Consider the following 13,464-nt stretch of genomic DNA (forward strand, 5'->3'; position numbering starts at 1 on the left):
AGTAGCTTTTACACTTTCCATAAATCTGTTTGCCCAGTCTTCTTGCAAGCATCTTTGTAAAAAGAAAAAAACTTCGGTTAATCATTTATTTTTCCTAGCATAATATGCCCTGAACTAAAATTATTATTTGAAAATAATCATGTTACGAGTTTGTTTGCTAAAGCACAAATCTTGCATCAAGTTAGATACAGTTAAAATCAAATTACAAAGCAACTGAAAAGCTCAATGACATACTTTAAGCTCTGCGTGCGTGGACTCGAATGACTGTATTTTGCTTATATTTCTTCAGAGGTGATAAAACTACTTACCCTCAATCCTTCTATATTAAAGTGAAACTAGAATGTGTTCAAACGTGCACAGAGAGCAGCACAAGAGGAATGGCTACATATCAAATGGAGGGATAGAAGTAGGGACTGAGAAAGAGATTGTAACTCCTAGTTATTAATCACTTAGGATTTGTGGTGCTGACAATCTCCTTTTTTGTTGTTATTCATTTTGGTGCCACCATGTATACAAAAACGTGATGAACTGGTCTCCATTCACTTTGATTTCAGAACATGGTAAGTCCAGCTGTCCAAGCTTGGGTTTTGTTACCCTGCTGTAAAACAGCATTATCTCTGCCAGACTCGCGGATATACCTGTGGCTCCAGGGTATCCCAGTGTCACTGGGAAGCAAGTTTGGGACTCACTGGTGCAGTACTCCTCACCAGTGCTGCCACATCCACGTAGAAGTCAGTGGAATTACATGAGTAAGAAAGTACAGGACAGGAGTGGTAGATCAAGCCCAGCTTGGTGTTGACACAGTGCAAGAGAGTTTTGAGTTGCTTCTCTAGCGTTGGCTTGTCACTCCCAAGAAGTCTGGTCCAAGAAGAAACATGCAAGAAATTCCTCACTATCCTGTGAGCACCAAGGCTAAGTCTTCGAAATCTTTCCCCTTTTTTCTAATACCACTTGTCCTTAAAAAGTTGAGGTCTCTTATCTGGTGAGTTTGACCCTGTTTAGCAATATTACTGTATGCAGAAGAGCTGCCATAAGAGATCAAGCTATTTACTAAGCTGATATCTGGCCTTCAGTGGAGGGTCATCCCTTTGATACTGTAACTTGCATAACAAATTCTTCAGTACTACCCCGAAAGTCTTCCAAGACTTTGCAGGCAATTGATGTATTTCCTAAAGCATGATGATTAGTTCCTCCTGACATTATATTAGCTAGCTTAACTGCAATTATAACCAAGTGTCATAAAAATTACCCAGTCCCTTTCTAAATCCAACCATGGCGTGAGATTTTCAGCTCTGGAAAACCGGCATAGCTCAGGGAGCTCCTTGGGCAGACCCCCAGCACCAGGCTCGGTACCCCTCCTTCTCCTCTCCCTGGGCTCGTTCTGGCTGCCGCCTAATCTGTGGCATTGTGTTGAGCTGACAGTGATGTTAATGAGAGGAGAGCGCAACTGTGTGAATCAGCTGCACCCTGGGTAAAGAAGCATTCACTTCTGCTGCAATTAAAACAGTCAAGTGGTTCTTTTATCGCAGCCCTCATTATGCTGGATGACTCTTTCTTTGTCCCCTGTGTGGCTGGTATAATGGGACAACTGTCCAAATTTCAATAATACTGCTAGAAGTAGCTAATTTGGAATACTATTAGACTGTATAATATTATTGATGACCTATGGAAAAGAGGTTTGTAGGATTGGTTTTCAATATGAAGTAAGGTAATACAGGTAACTACATTGCACGTATGTGGTTCACTGTAGCTGGGTATGAATTCAGTGGGATGAGCCTCCCTCTTTTTTTTTTTCCTTTTCTGTACTAATCAAATATATTTCAGGCCAATAGTGAGGTTCATTCTGTGCTACCTCACATGCATTTTTGTAAAAACTTTTTTTAATCATCTAGCTTGCATTCTTTTTGTACTCTAAGGCACAAGAATAAATGATTACACAGTTGTGAGCTGTGGTATACATTCAGTGACCCATGGCTACAGGCTGTGAGGACGTCACTCTTTCAGTGCGGGGCATTTGAGAGCTGATTCACGTAAATTAGTATTCTCTTCCTTAGTGAACTAAAATGGGCTATACAAATCCAATAAATAGAAAAGAACTGTTGATCCTAATCACAACAGACAGCAAGATCAATTTCTGCAGCATGCTGTTAAAAGCATGTGGTATAAAATCAATCTGATATGCACTCTGTTCCCCCTCTTTCCTACTAGGCTCTTCCAAGGCTTTTACGCTCATCATTTATTTGAATATCTTCTCAAGTGAAGGCTGCTAAAATTGGTAATACTGTGAGTGGTAGGCTTGCATGCCTTACAAGTCACAGGAGAAGATGTCAACATCTGCCCATGTCTTTTGATGTCACTTCTTTTTACGATAGGGCATCCTTCATCAGCAGCATTTTCAATTTAAACTAAAGCTTCTCCAGTGATTTCTACAAAACCCTGTACTATTTTCTGCCTTCAAGGACTCCAGAACAGTTTCTTATCACATCAATTAACAGCTAATAGGAGTAGTGCTGAATATTAGATGTTGCTAAAAAACAATGCTTGAAGAGTGCCCATGAACAATTGCAGGTAGTTCAAGTGGAGTTCAGGTAGCTGAGTTAGCCTAATCCATGGAGGAAAGATCAAACTGAGGAAACAAAGAGTATCAGGCTGTTAACTGGAGATCAGAGATATTTCTGCTAACTGTAGCTTGACATTGGTATCTGGAAAACAATTTTTCTTCAGTGTTTTTACTTTATCCTGGTGCTGTCTGCCGTACATTAAAAATTCCATGTTGAAGTTAATTGGATTACCAGAATGAATTTTGTCATTTGCCTTCCACCCTCCAACCCTTAAGATTAATCCACTGTAAGTATATATCCAATATGCTACTGTAAGCATATACCAGTATGTACCAATACAAATATTAGGGTGATACATAGATTACAGCAACAGTCTCTGCTGGATTCAACATTGATCTATAGGCAGGTACTTTTCTATCCACCTTTCAAGAACTGGAACAAAACACACATTAACTTTTCAACATGGATTGATCACAAATGGTTTAGTCATATGCAGACCGAATGGGCTTTTATGTATGTTTCTTTTTGTACTGACCTAGCTATAGGTCTTTACGGTTATATTTTCTTCTGATATCTGATGGAATCTGAAGATTTGTGATCTTTATCCAGCCGTAGAATATATTTGCTTGCTGAGATAGCCCAATTTGCAAGTCTCTCTATCAGAAAGGAGTGTGTAATTAAGGCAGTATTTTTGAAGCCAGCCCGGGTCTAGAGGTAGGTGATAGTAGCTGGAGAAGGCATGGAGCCTCTTCCCGAGAACAAATTCCACTAGCAGAGTCCTGTGGACCCCTGGACAGCTTGCAAGCTCCTTCTTCTCAGCAGAAACCTGTGGTGAATTTCTTCCACAATGCAGTTTGAAGACAAGAGAAGGAAAAAATACTAGAGCCTTGGCAAACTGTTACTCCACCAGTAACACCTGAGGACTCTGCTAAATGTGCCTAGTGAGGCTTCATAATTGTCCCTCTCCCCCTGTTAATCGTCTCCATTGTGCAAGCTTACCCCTACGCTCCCCACATGGTGCATCGGGGCAGGATGGCAGCCCCCGGCGCCGCTCTCCCCCACAAACCAGGAGAAACCCCAATGAAACCAAGGCCATGGGATGGCACCATCCAGGGAGGTTGCAGAGCAGAGGCTGGTCCATGGTCTCTCCAGCAGATATCCAGAACTCGTATCCTGAAAGGTCCCTCCCTCTTGTTGTTTGTAGGGAGTACTTGCCACCGAGGGGGCTGCGGCAGCAGAAGATGGTGCGGCTGTGGCAGCAGGAGCTGGTGACGGTGCTGCTACCACGGAGCAGGAGGGTGTGGCTGAAGGTGACAAAGCTGAAGGAGAAGAAAAGGAGGCTGATGTGTCTCAGGTAACTCACACAAAGTGTCCCTTCTCCTGAGTCCTTAATTCGGGTTGTGCCTGCCTCTGTGCGCCTGTGCTCCCCTGGGCTTGAGGAGATGGGACTTGATGGGCTGATGGCTCCTGTGACAGGCATGGGAGCAGCATGGGCAGGGTATTGTTTGGGCTCCCCCTCCTGCTGTTGTCTCTCTGTGCTCCTCTGTGGAGACGAGCTTTATCACATAACCTAACAGGACTTTCTGGAGAAGTAGGCAGAGAAATAACGGGTTTTTCTTGTCTCCTGGCACCATGTCCTATCAATAGCATTACTTTGTTTTATGTAAATCACGGTGGTCAAGCTATGTATCTGCATCTGGCCTGCTGCCTTTTCTTCTGTGATCTCTGAGGAGGTGGGGAACAGCTACTAGAGCAGACCCTGCAGCTGGGCTGCCAGTTGCCACCTCCTGGCATTGCATGTTGTATTTCTTCTGTGCACCAGAATAGGATGGTCTGGCAGAGGATCGACAAACATGTTCTTTTCAGGTTGGATGCTCCAACAAGTTTCATGAAATGCTTTTTGTCCTAGGCTTCAGTATTGATCAGATGGTACCTACTTAGCCTTTTTGCTTTCTCTGCTCCCAGTTACATTGCTGTAAATCAGGAGAAATCCCCTCAATCAGTCAAAGAAATAGGTCATGTTTCCTTCTTTCATCACCTTTATATCGCTATTATCCTGCTGACTTGAATTCCCAAAGAAATATAGGACAGTGACTCCTGGAACTTGTGACTTTACTCAAACCTACCCAAAGTTAAGAGCAGAGTGGAGGAGAAAGGACTGTTAATTTCCATGCACATTGAAAATGAAACCCAAACTACCTGCAGAGCATTTTTATTATTTACTGCAATAATTTGTGGTAATATAGAAAGTAGACTTAGGAGGACTAAGGGGAACAGTGAAAACAGGGAAGTGATTACTCCTTTACATTCTTGCATAAGTACCGTTTTCTGACTTAATGTAAGAATCCACTGTGAAGAAGAAAGAAATCCCCATTCCTGTATTTGCCCTGTGCAATAAACAAACAATTGTGTTTTGCTGCTTGAAATAAAGTACTAAATACTCTTACGGTGCTTTTGTGGGTTTTTTTGTTTATTGGTTTGTTTTTCCCCAGGAAAAGGTCAGCAGCATCCCTTCAGTAGTAATAGAGCCAGCATCAAACAATGAGGGGGAGGGAGAAGAACACGAAGTCGTCGTGAACGAGTCCAAAGATGCCGCAGCAGAGGTGGGCACTGAGGGCACTGACACTTCTCCCAGTGAAACTTCCCAAGTTGGAAGTGAGCAGAAACCCACTGAAGAAATGCAAGCTGCACCTTCCCAAGATCAGCCCCTCGTAGAAGACGCAGCTTCTGCGATGCCGCCTGGCTTTCTCTTTAAGGTCTGTTTCTTCATTCTTCTTTCAAACATCCCTTCAGATCCGATTTCTATGGATGTATCTGTCTGCACAGGCAATGTGATGATTTCATGAGGCCAGATGACTCTTAGTTTAACAGCCAGACACATGCACACACAAATACACACAAACACAATTTTAACATTGCGTTGTTGCTTCATACGTGAAGTCTGAGAAGGTACATTTTCTGCACACCATTGTTGCTGTGCATATCCTTACGTAGCTGTAAGACTCACTGAAGTACAAGAACCCTTTCATCTCACCAAATTACTACTGACAATGAATATATTGAGTAAAATTGCACTGCCACAGAGTTAGTCAGCAACATTGTATGTTATACGCTAACAATATATCTGATATACTAAAAATATATTTGATCTTTAAGGTCCCTTCCAACCCAAACCATTCTATGATTCTACGATTCTATGAATATTAAAAAATGGCATTTTTCTGGCCTGAAAATCTACAGTGGAAGTTTTGGTTCTATTGAAACCCATGGGACTTCTACACTTCATGGTAATGAAGCTAAAATGTCATTCTGTGACTTTAATACTATTATAGTTATAAACTGTTAGGGTAATCAAACAGAAAAGTTTAATGAGGCATAAGAGAAATTCTCTCCTTGGCTGGCAAGACCCATAGGGTTTCCTGGTTCACAAGGTTCTTTCATAATGCTTCTCACTTCAGAATCACTGAGCAGCAGAAAAGCTCCTTGAGGGTGGATGAACTTTACATGCTTCATATTATAATTTACATAGTTCAGACTAATTAGTCCCACAGCACTCCGTAAGTATGCCATTCTTCTTAGTCTGTTCTCATTGCTCAATATTTTCAGCAAACTTTGAGAATAACATTAAGGTGAGGGTGAACAGTATCGTGCAACTCTGACTCAGACATGCTGACATAGTTCATCTTTTGTTTTTCATCACACTCTCTTGGGTCAGACATAAATAAGAAGAAGCAGAATATACGCTGCCATCTGGTTTTTGGTGCCATTTTCTTTCATTATTGCAGAGTTACCATGGAACTGGCTGTGTTTTGAGAAAATTGGACTAGCATATCTCTTAAGGAGGTAGAACCATTTCGTTAAAATGGTCTGTTCACAACAGCATGCTGATCCTGCCAATGTTTTAATAATCGCCCCTGTGAAAGACAGATATTTTTGGCATGCCCATCTGCCAGTAAATGGGAGCTCTTTCCAGGGCAAACATAAAGTAGGGTTACCACTACTCACCTCTTTGATCACCTATTGAAATTGGTGCTGTACCTCCCACTCAAATTTCCATGGATGTCTACTGTAAGAATAATATCCAGTGGCCACAACAAGAGAATGAGTGAGAGTCTGAAATACCAGTTCCTGGGAGTCTTTCCCAAGTTTATTTGCAAAACTCTGCCGTCCCTCTTTCAGATCTAGTAATGATAGTGGGGAACAAAAGCAAATTCCTTACACAGCAGAAATAAGGGTGGCAGGACTTGTCTGAGAGGCAGGACTTGTGGGGTGTTGCAGTATCATCTGTCCTTGAGATCCTGTGACCTTGGGAAAGGATCTTAGGTTTCCTTCGGTAGTTTCGGAAAGACTTCCTTATGCTGTCTCTGCATCCAAGGATATGAACAGAAAACTTCGACATGAATCAATGTCAATATTAACGATTTGAATGTACCTACCTATAGCCATATGTTTGCATAAAGAAAGCACTTTTTTTTTTTTTTTGCAATAAAGATTTTACAGAGAATTTTGTTGAGAAAATGTTTCCATTTAGATCATGTCTATATGTTTGGTGTTATTTTCTTCAGGTTGAAGTTCTACACGATTTCGAGGCAGCTAACAGTGATGAGCTTGATTTAAAACGAGGAGATATTGTACTAGTAATTCCTTCTGAGACGACAGCTGATCAGGTAAAAACATGTGGTTCTTTCTTTTGTGTTTTTTTTTTTTTGTTTCACTTCATTTCTCACAGATTACAGTTAATGGGAAATGTGTATTCAAAATGTCATTACTGTTAGAAAACATGAATATTTTAATTTTGTCTTTGTACTTGGTTCCATTTGAGACTAAATGGCGCAGTTGGCTACAGCTAAAGTCCCGGATATATGCTACTAACAGGATCTGGCCTCAGTGTATTTTCTAGGGCTTTTTTATGCTACTTTGTAGTGGATGTTATACAGGCACACATGCACACAAAGACTTAATATGGAAGATGAATTACAAGTTGTGCATTATGTTGCTATATATCATCTTGTCTTAACATTGCAGCAGAACTGATTACACAGTCCCTAGATGTTCGGAGCTTTTATGTGTGGATTTGGAGAAATAATACAAATTCACCCACAGAGAGCACTGAGACTGCACACAAATTGTGGTGTCCTACAGCTAAAATGTATGGAGGTGCTGCTATGTGTGCTGCATACCTTTAAAACTAACTCTGCCCTCTGGAAGCCTGAATCTGAATTAAACAACAGTTTAATTACATTTAAGGCATCTAATTTTGTTTTAACAATGCATTTCAGGTGAATTTTTAAACAATTTTATTCCATGTGTTAAATTGAATTGCAGTGAAGTGAATTGATTTTTGGCCACTGCTTTAAAAGAGAAGACTGTAGTGTACACTGTCAGCACCAGCCGCTTTGTGGGCATCTGTTAGTGTTGGTGAAAAGTCTCCTCTTGATTTGGGGCTTAAGAGTTGGGGGACTGGATCCTGCCTAGTGAGGTAGCTAAGAGCACTGCTATGAATGAAGAATATTTTTTAAAATAGGTCTAAATACTAATGCCCTAAGCAGATAAGAGTGCTGGGGACTGTATTTGAAATTGTTTTGATGGTTGATGGTGTCCAAAGGTAGGTAATAACAGTGTTCATCATCTCAGCTGAGCTTTGTTTTAATTCAAGAGACAAGTGGTTGTTTTTTGTGTTTGGGTTTCTTTTTATTTCAGAATAAAAGATTTTTCTTTCAGCAAGGCACTTTGCTCTTTTTATAGGGATAGATTCTGTTATCCTTACTCAAATTATGCTGCATCTTACCTCATGGGCAGTTCATCTGATTTCGTTATCAGTATTTGCAGAATAGGACACCACTGTAAGAACAGCAAAATGTGCTCTCTGTCTTCAGTCTTTTTTTCTAGGGTGTTACGTATTAAGTATGCTTAATCTTCACTTGGTGAATCCATGAAGTATATTCTTCTCTTGTGGTGTGCATCGAAATTTCATTAGCATTAACTGGAGTAAATTGTGTGCAATGATGGAGAAAATAAACCTTTATGTATTCATGTTTCTGAAACCATTCTGGTCACATCTTTATTACTCAGTACATATTTGCCTCTCATGTTTAACATCACCATAAAGCTTAATCTTTTTGGGTTTTGCCAGGTACTTTGTTGATTTATATAGAGTCTTTTTATCTTTATTATTCTTTATTCTCCTTCAAAAGTTTACCTGTCTAAAACCATAATTCTAATATAGCTGGTAACATCAGCCTGTGTTCCCCATTTGAAGCAAGCTGGTCCCACCCAGGGGCTTCAATGCTTCCATTAGTCTTGAGTGGAAGTTATATCCAGTAAAACTGTTAATTCCTTCGTACAGTCTACCCTGCCAGTACTAGAAAGCTGTAGTTCCTCTCTCCTTTCTCTCAGATATTCTACATGCTTCAAAAACAGTACATGTACCCAGCCAACGCCATACATAAGCTGTATCTGCTTTAATGATGCTTATTTTGGGGCAGAGAGCCGGTACACCACCAAATGCAGCCACTGAGCATCAAGACTTGGTGTTGTATATTGTCCTGGTTCCAGCTGGGACAGGGTTAACTTTCTTCCCAGTAGCTTGGGGGGTGTGCTGTGTTTTGGGTTCGGTGTGAAAGGAGCGTTGATGGCCCATTGATGCTTTGGCTGTTGCTGGGTGATGCTTGCACCGGGGAGGGGAAGCACAGCCGGGGTGGTGGACCCAGCTGGCCAATGGGGTATTCTATACCGTGGGACATCATGCGCAGTATAAAAACCGGGGGGGGGGGGCGCCTCGCCCCTCCGTTCGTGACACGCGGTCGGCGGTCGGTGAGCGGTTGCGTTGTGCATTGCCTGTTTTGTGTATTCTGTTATTGTTGTTGTTCTCACTGTTATTATTACTGTTCTACTTAGTTTTATTTCAATTATTAAACTGTTTTTATCTCAACCCGGGAGCTTTCCTACTTGTGCCCTCCCGATTCTCTCCCCCATCCCACCCCGGGGGGGGGGTGATCGGGCGGCTGCGTGGAGTTTATTTTTGCTGGCTGGGGTTAAACCACGACATATGTGAAGATCTGTTCATATTACTCTATCTCCTTGTCTACTCTCTGTGCAATAATAATATGGCAGCACCAGAAACTTCCTTTTCATCATGGCTTTGCTCTGGCTCCTGTTCTTAGAAGGAACAAAGCACAGAGGTAGTGAGATGAGAACAGGTTGATCATTTTTAAAAAATACTGAATTTATTTTATTCCAGGTAGAATTCGTAACACTTAAGAAAACCCAGCACTTTCCAATAAGAAATCTCTCTTTTGATTGCTTGGACTGCAGGTTTGGTTTGCAATTTTACATGTCAAATTCTGGTTTAGGTTTCCAGGAATTTTTGGAAAAATAGTTGAATATCAACTATGTTTGAGTTTCTAGACATAGTAACTCCAGAGGATGCAAGAACTGTTATTTCTTCTGACTGCCGATACACGAACGAGAGAAAAGAACTCTCAGGAAAAAAAATTCAGATTGAAAAACTATTTTTTCCCCCTATCTGTGGTATTGTGTAATGTTTCTGGCCCACTGCTGTGCTCTTACTGCACAAGTGCACCAATATTATCGTGGGAACTTTGAAAAACTTTCAACAGAGATTTTCACAAATGCAGAGCTGGTATAATACTGGATGACCTGGAAGACTGATTATCCAGTTTTGAGTTCAGCTAGCGGTTAGATGGACTAAAGGCCATACAATATGCTCACAGTCACTCAGTCTCACAAAACTGTGCTCTGGCAGAACAAGGAAAACAGTCTGTGCAAAATTTTTTAACCAAAGCACCAAATCTTTTAGCCATGTGGCTCTGAAATGTCTTCAGGTCTGAAGCTCATAGCAAGGAAGGGGGGACACCTGAAGTTTAAGAGACTCTGTCTTTTTCCTTGCAGGAGGCTGGCTGGTTGACAGGCATTAAGGAATCCGAGTGGCGTCAGTACAGAGATGCAAATAGTTATAAAGGACTTTTCCCAGAGAACTTCACACGCCATCTGGAGTAGTTCTCCGCTCCAGCAGACGAACGTGGTACGAAGCTCAGTCAGTAGGTTTTTAACCTCTTTGAAACACAGGAGCCCACCTTTTTGTAGTTTAAGCTAAGTTAATGGTTTACAGACTGGTGCCAGACAAAGCTTGTTGAAACATATCAAAATGAGCATGAATGCAAACAGTTAAGCTAGCAATTTCTGAAGCAGTACATGAAAAAAAAATCAAATAAAAAAGAAATGTCCTTATTTGTTCACATGTACGTGGCAACAGGTTTGTTTGTGCTTTGTCAGAGCTATGGTGATCCTGTATTTGGTCCTTTCCCATGAAATCTGAAATTAGCCTCCTCAATACCAAAACCTTAACTTCTCTGCACTAAGTGTATTGTATTGAGTTGCACTGCAGAAGATCTAATTAGTTATCCTGTAGTAATGAGGTCAAACTATTATAAGTTTCATGTGTTTAAAAAAATAACTAACTGCTGCAACGTTTTTCAATGTTATTTTTGGACATGCATAATATATATACACACAAGAACTTATATGTGTATATATAAGTGCATATGGATATATATGCATTTTCACAACTTCATCGTAGTTCTTTGACTGTGTAGTATCATCAGTACATGCATTGCTCTTTCACTGTCTGGCATTACAGGAAACGGTTTTGTTCCAAAGCAAAACTAGCTGCTCCATTGCCAAAACATGATACAGTATCTGTGTTTGTAATGTGAAATTTTCATTCTGAGATGATGAATAATACCATGTTCAAAGCTGCTAAACCTTTGAGAAGGCATGGCTCGGTCTCCCCTTCCAGCTGCAGTAGTTACAATGAGATAATCTGGAGGGGAGCTGTTATGATGCTAATCTATACTTTTTTATTTAATTGGCTGAATAAATAAAAAAAAAGAAACAGAACTAATCTCTGAGAAGAAATAAACACAATATATTTTCACTATATGTATTTATGCAGCGTACCTTCACAGATTCTTTTAAAATAAGATATATAATGTATCCTGTATCAAAAAGTCATCTGTAACTTATGTTTTCCAGTGCTGTGTCATTAAAAATAAACCTTTGATCCAGAGAAGCTGTTTCATCTGTGGTGCTTTTGAAGTTTTGTAACACTGAAGTTCATATAGTTTATATGTTGTATTAGAGAATTCAATCTTAATTTAATACCTCTTTTTCCAAAGAAATACGGCGTAAGAGGTGCACCATCTAAATCCTTGCTCTCAACCCTACTCATGGCCAGAGCTCCAAAAGGTCTGAACCCCAGCTCAGCACATCTCCTAGCTGCTCCTCCTGTTCCAGATGGACCGCCAGCTAATATCTGTCCACGAGCACCAAGGGAGCTTGTCTGTGCTTGACCATCACTCAACTGAAGATTGCTACCTCTTAATAATTTTTCACTTGTCCATTTATTTTGTGTGAAAAGAAAGTTCTTCATTAATCTGTTCTATTGTGTTTGCTGATGCACGGAAGCTGCAAATATTTAGAACACCTATATTTTCCTAGCAATTCACTTATTTTTCATGCTATTTTGGTCGGGGGCTCATTTTGTGGTATCTGTTTCCACTCTATTTCTAAATTGTCAGATTTCAATTGAAGAAACAGATTTTTTGTTGCTCTGGAAGAGGAGGAAAGTTGGTTTCTCTCTGTTTTTCAGAATACAGTAGCTTTCAAAAGCAAGTCTAATGATAGCTGTGTTTTGTGAAGAAGCGGAATGCCTCAATTGCGATAGCTGGGATTTTGGCTTTGAAATGTCACAATGAGCAATCAGAGTCTCAGCAGGTTGCAGGAAAGCTCTTTGGTTTTCTGTTCATTCCTTTAACAGGTTTGGTGTCGGTAGTGATCCAGAGCCAAGAATCTCACCAGGGAAACAACTTTCTTTTGGTTTTGGTGTGTTACAATAAATTCCAGACTACAGTGCACAACTTTGAGGTGGTCATAATAACGTATTACACCTGATTTATGGTGAGACTCTGGTAACCTCCAGGCCAGTTTCCTGCTTTACTACATCTCAACACTTGCATTTCAGTAATAGCTGCTTTATAGATCACTGCAACAGACCAGCACTGGACGATGGAGCCTCAGTTTCTCTGTGGATGCCACGTCACTACTTCTTTGACTGGGGCCTACAATCAAGTGAGACCGTCATGCATGATGAATAATATCATGTTCAAAGCCGTAACCGTAAGGAAGCAGAGGACATTATGATCAGCCCAAAGCATTTCTTTACCCAGTCCTGATTTTTGTGCAGTTACCATTATGCCCTCTTGGTTCTAGAAGTATCTAAGTCAAAGTCAACACTCTTGGCCTTGATTCTTCTAATGTCCTTGCTACAGGTCAATGCGCCAAATCCGCTGGTGAGGGGTTTGCAGCACACTTGAGGTTGTATATAGATAGGAAAGGTCTCTGGTCTACAGCAAAGAGCTTTCATGGTTTCTTCTGACATGCTCTTCAGAAATACTGCTTGACTCTACTCTTCATTTGTTAATTCCACTGCGGGATAAAGAAATATATAATTTCAAAAATCATCAGATGTCCACATCTCGCTGCAAGGACTGTCATTATTTGCTGGCAATAAGAAGAGGTACTGATAATGTCCCAAAAGCCATGCTATTGCTCACGTGCCTGTGTCATTTAAGTGCTGCAGGTTACCGTGGATATGGCATACCATTCTGACATTAAGTATGTCTTCATATCTCACACATGCACCCCAGAGCCACAAAGCAAATAGATGTCTTGCAAGAAGGATGCGGAGAATTATTAATGTTATATCTAAAAAATTCCTCACAAAATTTCATATACTAAGATGATAGATACTAAAAGAAGGACATTGATAAGTTAGCCAGAATGATAATTTTCCTGATTTTCCCTTCTAACAGATAGAGTTCGT

At 40.6% G+C, this 13,464-nt stretch overlaps 1 protein-coding gene across 1 annotated transcript in view; it reads left to right on the plus strand.

Annotated features, from left to right (window-relative positions):
- Positions 1 to 11,648, plus strand: part of AMPH (amphiphysin) — a 127,084-nt gene extending 115,436 nt beyond the window's left edge. The window contains exons 19-22 of the mRNA XM_075142998.1: positions 3,766 to 3,915; positions 5,054 to 5,317; positions 7,127 to 7,228; positions 10,473 to 11,648. Of these exons, the coding sequence (XP_074999099.1) occupies positions 3,766 to 3,915; positions 5,054 to 5,317; positions 7,127 to 7,228; positions 10,473 to 10,580 (624 nt within the window). The 3' untranslated portion in view covers positions 10,581 to 11,648. The remainder of the gene's footprint in view (positions 1 to 3,765; positions 3,916 to 5,053; positions 5,318 to 7,126; positions 7,229 to 10,472) is intronic.
- The last annotated feature ends 1,816 nt before the right edge of the window (positions 11,649 to 13,464 follow it).

Source organism: Calonectris borealis, chromosome 2 (assembly GCF_964195595.1).
Source record: "Calonectris borealis chromosome 2, bCalBor7.hap1.2, whole genome shotgun sequence".
Taxonomy (NCBI): domain Eukaryota; kingdom Metazoa; phylum Chordata; class Aves; order Procellariiformes; family Procellariidae; genus Calonectris; species Calonectris borealis.